At 22.1% G+C, this 10,859-nt stretch overlaps 2 protein-coding genes across 4 annotated transcripts in view; one reads left to right on the top strand and one right to left on the bottom strand.

Moving 5' to 3' along the window:
- The window catches only part of LOC117174996 (U6 snRNA-associated Sm-like protein LSm2), a 15,289-nt gene extending 6,911 nt beyond the window's left edge, over window positions 1–8,378 (bottom strand). The window contains exons 1-3 of the mRNA XM_033364487.1: window positions 8,069–8,378; window positions 2,377–2,444; window positions 2,194–2,284 (exon numbers count right to left, since the gene is read on the bottom strand). Of these exons, the coding sequence (XP_033220378.1) occupies window positions 2,194–2,284; window positions 2,377–2,444; window positions 8,069–8,071 (162 nt within the window). The 5' untranslated portion in view covers window positions 8,072–8,378. The remainder of the gene's footprint in view (window positions 1–2,193; window positions 2,285–2,376; window positions 2,445–8,068) is intronic.
- A 404-nt stretch (window positions 8,379–8,782) lies between these two features.
- Window positions 8,783–10,859, top strand: part of LOC117174974 (mediator of RNA polymerase II transcription subunit 8) — a 26,179-nt gene continuing 24,102 nt past the window's right edge. Inside the window, exons 1-2 of one of the 3 annotated variants that reach the window (XM_033364476.1) lie at window positions 8,812–8,829; window positions 8,941–9,005. The gene's annotated coding sequence lies outside the window, so the exon portion shown is untranslated. Of the gene's footprint in view, window positions 8,830–8,940; window positions 9,006–10,859 lie in introns of all 3 variants that reach the window. The other 2 variants (XM_033364461.1, XM_033364469.1) reach the window with 2 other exon arrangements.

The raw sequence follows: 10,859 nt of genomic DNA, 5'->3' as shown, positions 1-10,859 counted from the left end.
TGGATGAATGAAGAGGAGAATTTATGCAGAGTATGTGGATACGAAATGGAGTCATGGGCACATGTATTAGAGAGACGTACAGGAGAGGAAGAGGGACAGTTGTGTGTGGATGAGTGTGTAAGATGGATCTTGGATGGTAGCGGACAGGGAGTGATGTGGATGAAGAAATTGGAAGAAGTAAGGGAAAGCAAGGGAGTAGGGCAGAGCCAAACGGGTGATCCTGAAAAGGGACAGTAAAAAACGAAAATTGTTTTCAATATCGTGGAAAATGCATTTTTTTTATGGTAAGAGGAAACGGAAGCCCTGGAAGCTCGCTCATTTTAGGAATTAATATCATTACTGTTACTATTGTTTATCCTACATAATGCGAAAGAGTAGAATATAAGTAGCAATATAAGTAGTAGTTAAGTTAAACTAAGGATGGAATTGTAAATATATATACAGAGAGCGGAGGCCCTCAAACCCGTAAAAGGGAGAGATTAAATACATACATTAAGTCACTAAGAAGGTCAATATTCTACAACAAAAGGGCAGAATTTTCAACCAAATCTAGTGATTTCAAGCTAAATAGAACAATTTATTTTGAAAAATCAAAAAAATCAACAAAATAGTTAAATTTAAAGAAAAAAAAACGGCTTTTACCTAACATAATAAATCAAGAACCAAAATAATTAAATTTTAACATAGTTCTTCCACTTTCAACTGAAAAACTAAATAGTTACATTTTTAACCAAAAAATAAGAATGCTAAAAGAAAAATCTAATCGTTCAAATTTCAACCTAAAAATTTCTTATTTTAAACAAAAAACAGTGGAATTACAAAAAAACAGATTTATTTTCAACCAAAAAGTTGTGATTTTTATCAACATAAAATACCTTTTTTTTAAATAGTTTAATTTTAATTTAATTCTCAAACAAAACGACAGATTTTCAACCAAGAAAATTGATTTTCTAACAAAAAATAATTTTTTTTCAAAAAAATAATTGAATTTACAAATAAAAAAGATCAATATGCATTTTAAAAAAAAAAATCAACAAAATATGTTAACAAAAGAGATGAATTTTCAACAAAAAGATTAATTTTCACCACAACTGTTGAGTTTTCGACTAAAGACGATGACTTTTTGACAAAGTACTTGATTTTTCAACCAAAAAGTATGATTTTTTAACCGAATTTTAAAAAAATTTTACCTACAAAGGTGAATTTCCAACCAAATATTCGAATTGAAAATTAAAACATATTAAATTTCAACAAAAATTAGTCGAATTTTCAATTATAAGATGAATTCTTAACGAAAAATATAATAGCTGATATAAAATGAAGGATTTTAAAAATAGAGTTAAATTTTCAACCAAAGAGATTAATTTTCGTCAAAAAAATTAATACCATACAGTTGCAGTTTTAAATAAAAGAGAAAAATTTAAACAAAAGGATTAGTTTTCTTCCAATGAACGCGAACTTTGAACAATTACAAAACATTTTTAATTATTTACTAACATTTTTTAAAAAAGTGTAAACGATTTTTAATAAAAGTAAAGAATTTTTATGAGGTTTAGAAGGCCTCAAAACATTAAAAAATATATATTCTTAAGATACGTGTGAACATTTTTAATAATTTTTAATTTTGAAAAATGTGCTTTATGAGAAAATAAAAAAAATTTTTAACATTTCAAAATATTTCCTAAAATTTCAAAAAAATTGTAGAATATTATAAAGCAAAATGTTTCAATTTGGATTTTTAGAAAAATTTAAAAGATTCAAACAGAATTTTTAGAAATTTAGATTTTTAAAGATTGAAAAAAAACTTCAGAAGCTTTAGAAGATTTTCCAAAATTTTAAAATAAATTCGAGTCAGTTAAAAATATTTTTATAAATTTAAAACGTTTTAATTTGATTAGAAATATCTAAAAACTTGGAAACATTTCCGAAAATTTATTCAATATTTCTTGATTTCTTCCAAACTACTAAAATTCCTAAAGATCTTTTTAAAAGAATTAAATTATTCCTAATATTTTGTAAAATCCTTGAAAATAAAAAATAAAATTATCAAAAATCTTGTCGATTATTTTTTGACACATCCGAAATATTAAAAAACTTTTTAAAAAAATAAATAATTATTAGAAATTTGTATATCCGCTTAAAAGTAAGCTTCTTAAAATTTATTAAACTTTTATTTGCGGATTTATTTCTTACCATGTGAGGATATTTGTCCGGATCTGTAACGCTGATATCTGTCAATTTGATATTCAGATACTGATCCACCGAATGAAGGGTACCTTGAATACTGCAAATAAAAATTTTTATTACAAAAATTTTTAAACGCTTTTTTATGTTTTATTCATTAACCTTCTTGAAGGTATTTTTTTTTTTAAATACCTGAGATCATTCTTCAATTCAACGACCACGTCTTTTCCAATCAGAGATTTGAAAAATGAGTAGAACAACTGGAAGAAAATAAATTCCATTTTTGACTATTTCAAATATTAAATTAATAATACTTCAAAATACACAAAGAAGAAAGTCACATTAAATTGAAAATATTTGCAATCAACAAATACATGAATTTTGAACCAAAAAAAGTAAATTTTCAAACTAAAAGGGTTCATTTTTAACGCAATAGTTAAATTTCCAACCAAAAACAGAAAAAAGAATTTTCAACTATAGAAATGAATTTTAACCAAAAAGTAAAAATTAATTTTCTTTTTTTTTCAAGGATTAAACAAAAATCAAACAAATAAATTTTCAAACAAGAAGATTGAATTTCGATAAAAAAATATTCCACAAAAAATGTAATAGCTAAATTTTCAATTAAAGAAATTAATTTTTAACTAAAATGAAAAGTCCTCAACTAAAAAAATTCATTTTTAATCAAATAGTTTACTTTTCAAATGAGAATATTAATTATTTACCAAAAGAAGAGAAGTTTGCTACAAAAAAAATTTCAAAACAAAAACAAAAAGAATTTTCAACTGAAAAAAGTAAAATTTTCATCAAAATAGTTAAATTTTCAATTAGAAAAATAATCATTCAACAAAATAGGTACATTTTCAACCAGAGATAAATTCTTTAAAAAAGAATTATTCGCAAGAAGATTAATTCTACTGAATAAAATACATTTTCCACCAAATATGGAATAGCTGTTCAGTTAAAAAAATTAATTCGTTAAAATAACTTCTAACAAAATAGTTAGATTCAAAAAAAAATATATTTTTCAACTATAAAACAGTTAACTTTTCAACGCAAAAATATGAATTCTCAATTTTTAAAAACTTAATTTTCAACGAAGTTGTTAAATTTTCTACCAAAAAAAACAACGTTTTTGCCACAAAACAGTTGAATTTTCAACCGAAAATTGTGGTGGTTTAAACGAATTTTTAAAAATAATAATGAAATTTGTATCTAAAAAGTTTAATTTTGAAGCAAGAAGATTAATTTTGTACCAAAAGATGTACTTACGACAGAATCAATATCAAAAGAGACTAATTTTTCAAATAAAAAGAGGAACTAAAGAGGGAAATTTTAAAGGAAATAGTTTAATTTTTAACCAAAAACAGAACAGGTTAATTTTTAGTTAGAAAAATAAATTTCCAAATAAAAAAATACGAATTTTCAACCAAAAAAAATAAATTTATACAAACAAAGTTAAATTTTCAGTGAACAAAATACTTTTCGAATATATTAAATTTTCAAAGAAACAGATTAATTTTCAACCCAAAAGATCAACTTTCCATCAAAAAGGACCAATTTTTATCAAACTAAATTAATCTTCAACTAGAAAAAGACTTGAATGAAATGATGAATCTTCAACTAAGAAAGATAAAATTTAAATAAAAAATAAAGTAGTTAAATTTTCAGTTAAGTAAATTAAAAAAAAGAGCTTTCAACAAAATTGTTAAATTTTTAAATAAATAAATTTATTTTTAACCAAATACAGGGATTATCAACTAAAAAAGATTAATTTTGAACAAAAGAGTGAATAGTTATATTTGTAGTTAAAAAAATTAATTTCTAAACAATTGAAAATTAATTTTTAATAAAAAAATTTTAATTTTCAACCAAAAAGAAGGGCTTTTAATTAAAATTGATGAATCCTGAACCAAAAAAATAGAATTTAAAAAAAACTCCACTTTCAACTCAATAGTTAAAAGTTTCAACGAAAAATGTTATAGTTGATATTTGAACCAAAAAAAGATTTTAATCTGAAACCAAAAACTGTTGATTTCTACCAAAGAATATGAATTTTCAAACAAAAAAGATGAAAATCCTAGATCAAAAAAAGATTATTTTTCAACCAAACATTTGCATTTTCAGCCAAAAAGATGAAATTTCTCCAAAAGTTTAATTTTGCTACCAAAAATACGAATTTTTAACGATGAAAGATTTTTCAGTCAATAAAGGGAAAAAGATTTCATCTAAAATGTCTAAAAAATTTGTTGAATTTTCAAGAAAACATTTTATTTTCAAACAAATAATACAATTTTAGAACAAATATATTGTACAAAAAAGATTAATTTTTTGCAAAAAAGGAGAATTTTCAATAAATTAGTTAATTTTTCAATCATAGAATTGAATTTTTAATAAAAATAATTATGAGTTTTCAACCAAAAAAAAAACTTTTAACAAAAGTAGTTAAACTTGAATTCTTAATGAAAAATGTAATAGTTTGTATTTCAAAAAACATGTTTTAAAATTTTTTAATACAAATGAGTTGAATTCATTAACAAAAGTCGAATTTTTAACACAGTGGAATTATCAACAAAAAAAAGATTAATTTTCTACAAAACAGTTTAGTTTTCTGCCAGAAAAAAGACAAAGTTCAAACAAATTGGTTGAATTTTCAACCAAAAAATGATATTAATTTTAATTAAAAAATAGCTCAATTCATCAAAAAATATAAGTTTTGAATAAAACAGTCGAATCCTCAACCAAGAAGATAAATTTTTAATAAAACAGTTGACTTTTCCACCAGAAAGGACACTTTTTAATAAAGATCGTGAATTTTCAACACAAAAAGTGGAATCTTCAACGAAACAGTTGAATTTTCAAGACAAAAGATTGAATTTTACGTTTTAAACAAAATAATTTCATTTTGAAGAAAATAGTCCATTTCTAGAAAAAATCGTATAATTTTGAAGAAAATAGTTTAACTTTGAACAAAATAATTTCGAATAAAAAAAATTTAATTTTGAATCAAAATAGATTAAGTGTAAATAAAGAAGGCAGTTGAAATTTTAACAAATTAATTTTTATTGAGAAAAAATTACTTCGAATAAAATAGGTTAATTTTAAACAAAATAGTTGAATTTTTGACAAAATAGTATAATTTTTTTTACAAAATAGTTGAATTTTATACGAATGTTTTAATTTGGAATAAAATAATTTTTATTGAACAAAAACTATTTTGAATAAAATATATTAATTTCAAACGAAGTAGTTGAAATTTTGAAGAAAAAACACTTTGATTTGGAACAAAATAAGCCTAATTAAAAAAAAAATTAATCTCGAACAAAGTAGATTAATTTGAACTGAATTAGTTGAGTTTTGAACAAAATGGATTAAATTTGTACGAACGGTTTAATTTTGAACAAAATAATTTTCTTTGAAAAAAATTTTTTTTGAACAAAATAGAAATAATTGTAAAAGAAGCGGTTGAATTTTGTACAAAGTAGTTGAATTTCGAACAAAATAGTATACATTTTTACAAAATAGTTGAATTTTTTCACGAATGGTTTAATTTTGAACAAAATAATTTTTAATTAAGAAAAATTATTTTAAATAAAATACATTAATTTCAAACGAAGTTGTTGAACTTTGTACAAAGTAGTTGAATTTTGAAAAAAAAACACTTTAATTTTGAACAAAATAAGTTTAATTGAAAAAAAATAATCTCGAACACAGTAGATTAATTTTGAAAGAAGTAGTAGAATTTTGAACAAAATAGTACAAATTTTAGCAAAATAGTTGAATTATTTTACGAATGGTTTAATTTTGAACAAAATAATTTTTAATTAAGAAAAATTATTTTAAATAAAATACATTAATTTCAAACGAAGTAGTTGAACTTTGTACGAAGTAGTTGAATTTTGAAAAAAAAAACACTTTAATTTTGAACAAAATAAGTTTAATTGAAAAAAAATAATCTCGAACACAGTAGATTAATTTTGAAAGAAGTAGTAGAATTTTAAACAAAATAGTACAAATTTTAGCAAAATAGTTGAATTTTTTTACGAATAGTTTAATTTTGAACAAAATAATTTTAAATTAAAAAAATTGTTTTAAACAAAATAGATTAATTTTAAAGGAAGTAGTTGAATGTTCACTAAAAAAAAAACACTTTAATTCTGAACAAAATAAGTTTATTTGAAAAAATTAATGTCGAAGTAGATTGAACTGAAGTAGTTTAATTTTGAAAAAAATAGTTTAATTTTATACGAATGGTTTAATTTTGAAGAAAATAATTTTGATATAAAAAAAGTTGTCTTGAACAAAATAGATTAATTTTAAAAGAAGTAGTTGAATTTTGAACAAAATAATGGAATTTTGCACAAATCAGTTGTATTTTGAACAAAATAGTATAATTTTTAACAAAATAGTTGAATTTTGAACAAAATAGTATACATTTTTACAAAATAATTGAATTTTTTACGAACAGTTTCATTTTGAGCAAAATAATTTTTAATGAAAAAAATAGATTAGTTCCTAACGAAGTAGTTTAATTTCGTACAAAGTACTTGAAAAAAAACTTTAATTTTGGACAAAATAAGTTTAATTGAACAAAAATAATCTCGAACAAAGTAGATTAATTTGAACTGAAGTAGTTGAATTATGAACAAAATAGATTAATTTTGTACGAATGGTTTAATTTTGAACAAAATAATTTTAGTTGAAAAAAATGGTTTTGAACAACATAGATTAATTTTAAAAGGAGTAGTAGAATTTTGCACAAAATAGTTGAATTTTGAACAAAATAGTATACATTTTTACAAAATAGTTGAATTTTGTACGAATGGTTTAATTCTGAACAAAATAATTTTTATTGAAAAAAAAAAATTTGGAATAAAACAGATTAATTTCAAACGAAGTAGTTGAATTGTGTACAAAACAGTTGAACTTTGTAGAAAAAAAAACAATTTATTTTGAACAAAATAAATTTAATTTAAAAAAAAATTAATCTTGAACAAAGTAGATAATTTTAAACAAGTAGTTAAATTTTGTACAAAATAGTTTATTTTTGTACGAAGTAGTTGAATTTTGAACAAAATAGTACAAATGTTTACAAAATAGTTGAATTTTGTACGAATCGTTTAATTTTGAACAAAATAGTATAATTTTGTACAAAATTCTTGAATTTTTAACAAAATAGTATAATTTTGTACAAAATACTTAAATTTTATACAAAGTAGTTAAATTTAAAAAATAGTTTAGTTTTGAAAATAGTATAATTTTGAAAAATAAGTTTAATTTTGAAGAAAGTAGTTTAATTTTCGACAGAAGAGTATAATTTGGAACAAAATAACTAAATTTAGTACAAACTAGTTGAATTAACAAAAAATAGTTTAATTTAGAAAATAATCTGATTTTGAACAAAACAGTATAATTTTGTGCAAAGTAGTTAAATTAAAAAGAAGTATTTTATTTTTGAACAAAATAATAAATTTGTATGCTCATTCGCTAAGTTTTTTAATTATACAATTATATTTTTCAAGGCGAATAACTTTATTTAAATAATTGAGAAAAATGTATACAATATGTTAATTATTTTTACAACTTTTCAGAAATTCCAATCTTTTTTAGAAAATTCCATGTTTTTCTTTTTTTTAATATTACTAAAATTCCAGACAATTCAAGTTTCCTTTTAAATTTGATATTGTAAGAAAAATGTGGGCCCACGAATTCTTGTATTCGGACATGAAAAATATGGACAGCAATAAAAACTCAAGGCCTCGGGTTCACCGTAATTTTGATTTTCGGCATTTTCCGAATATTCTTCTATTTTTAGGTTATGTCACGAAACGTTTTTGAGAAATCCAATTTCCTATGCAAATTAAAATGAAAAATGCAAACTCACCATTTTTTCAAAGAACCGGGGGCAGTAATTGAACTTCTAAATTAGTGAACTAACTAATCCACATCGAAATAAACCTACAATTTTATTTCTTTTATTCCCGGTGTGTTGAGAAAAAAAACTGTCATTCGTAATATATCTTGACTTTACAACCAGATAAATACTTTCCCGCAATTAAATATTAAATCGGCACAGAAATATACAGATTGTAAAAAATATTCCTGGAATGATGGAACAAAGGATTTAATTTTCTTATCAATCCAAACACAATTCTCAGAAAACAACAATTTTGTAATTTTTGGTTAGGGATTTAAATGCTTTCTGCGCAGGCCTCAACCTGAATTGGCGCGATATTTCAAATACAGATAATACGCATTTACTTAATTCTTCGCTAATTAAGTTATTTATAAATGAAAAATGTATTTTCACATAATATAATAACGAAATTAGAGTTTAATATTTATAATAATAAAATTAAAGAGTCTGTCAGCTGAAACATATTTTATTATTAATCTTTAAAGTAAATTTGGCTATGGTTACTTGATGACCAATCCTGTCTTCGTATCCTTGCGCATGTGCAGACACAGTTATCTGAAAATTGTCACCGAAGTGTCACTGTTTCTGATTTTAACAATAATTTATGATTTTTTACGTGTTCCTTAACATAAAATTGCGTTTTTTTGCTAATTTAAATTTGTGGTGAGATTAGAAATTTTAAGTATTTTTATCTGTAATATAAAAAAAGAAGTGGTCATTTTATTGCGGTAAGCAAGATCCTAACCTATAGATAATTTCATGTTTTTTTTGTCAATTTTTAGTTTACTTATTTATTTCATAGGAAAATGTTAACATTTTTAATATTTAATTTTTACTAGTGGCTAATAATTTTGAAAATATAATACAAAAATCACCATTTTATAATAACGAATAACTTTTTTAGGTATGTTAATTTGATTTTAAGGTTATATAAATATAATTTTACTAAGGCTTTTGAGGAAAGATTTTTGAAATTTTCAGATATGGCAAATAAACAATTTAACAAAATAGTTGATCCTGATAAAAATAAAAAATTTTCAAGAAAATCGTGAATCACTAACCAAAAAGAATAATTCTTAAGCAGTTGTTTTTTTTTATCAAAAAAGATTAAATATTTCGCAAAGGGACGAATTTTCGGCAAACCTGTTTTCTTTTTTAACCCTAAAATATGAATTTTCAACCAAAAATTTAATTTTTAACCAAATTCATGAATTTTCTACCAAGATTATTTTTCTACCGAAAAAAACAACAAATTTTGAACTAAAATGATGAATTTACAACGAAAAATATATATTTTTTTAACAAAGTAGTTAAATGTGCAACCAACAAATATATCATTAATTAATTATAATAATCATAACCATTTTTAAACAAAAACGACGAATTTTCAACAATAATTATGAATCTTCGACCAAAAAATAGTTTTTTCAACAAAATAGTTAAACTTTCAACGAAAAATAGTTAATCTTTGAATAAAAAGAGATTTATATCTTAATTAAAAAATAGTTTAATTCATAAAAAAATTAATTGTGAAGAAAATAGTAGAATTTTCAATCAGAATGTTGAATTTTCCAACAAGAGAATTAAATCTCAGTCAAAAAAAGACGGATTTATAACAAAATAGTTTAGATTTTAATGAATAAAGATGAATTTTCATTAAAATTATTGAATTTTCAACCAAAAAAATTAATTTTTAAACAGTTATATTTTTAACCAATAAAAGAAGTTGAAAAATCATAATTTTAGTTAAAAATTCATCGTTTTTGGTTTAAAATAAAAGCACTTTCTTGAAAATTCGTCTTTTTTTGGCGGAAAATTAATTTCTTATTGTATAAAATTCATCCATCTGTTTTGAAATTTGACTATATATCTTTGGAAATGAACTTTTTTTGTTGAAAATTCATCTATTTTGGTAGAAATTTTATCTTTTTTGCTTGAGGATTTAACTATTTTATTCGAAATTCTTTTTTGGACATTTTAACATTTAACTGTTTGGTTGAAAGTTAACTTTTTAATTGAATTTTCATAATTTTTTGTTGAAAAGTCAACATTTTTTTGTCGAAAATTCACATTTTTATTTTAAGAATTGAAATGTTTCGTGGAAAATTTGTCTTTTTGGGTTGAAAATTTTATTATTATGGTAGAAAACTCAACTATGTGGTTGAAAATTCAAAAATTTTGTGGGCATTTTTTTATCTCTTGAATGAAAAATCCTCCTTTATTAAAAATTAACCTTTTTTTAAATAATAAACTGTTTTGTCGAGAAATGTTATTTTTTAGATAAATTCTATTGTTTATTATTAAAAATTAAGGTCTTCTTTCGTTAAAAAAGTAATCTTTGTTTAGTAAAAAATGTAACTCTTTTTTGTTGAGCATTAATCTTTTTCGATCGAAAATTCGTTCTTTTTTTATTTAAATATTAACTGTTCCAAAAAAAAAAATCTTTGCGACTTGAAATTTGAAGTTATTGTTAAAAAATATGTATGTTTTGTTGAAAATGAATTTTTTTAACTATAAATTCAACTATTTCATTTTTGGTTTTAAATTTTTAATTTACAATTCAATTGTTTGGTTGAAAATAAAATTTTTGATTGAAAATTTATCATTTCGGGTGCAAAATTCAAAAATTTTGTTTACATTTTTTTTCTCTTGAATGAAAAATCCCTCCTTGATTAAAAATTAACTATTTTGTCGAGAAATGTTCTTTTTTGGATAACTCGACTGTTTATTATTTTAAATGAAGGTCCTTTTTTGATAA

Source organism: Belonocnema kinseyi, chromosome 1, assembly GCF_010883055.1.
Source record: "Belonocnema kinseyi isolate 2016_QV_RU_SX_M_011 chromosome 1, B_treatae_v1, whole genome shotgun sequence".
Taxonomy (NCBI): Eukaryota; Metazoa; Arthropoda; class Insecta; order Hymenoptera; family Cynipidae; genus Belonocnema; species Belonocnema kinseyi.
This window is presented reverse-complemented; position numbering and strand designations above follow the sequence as displayed.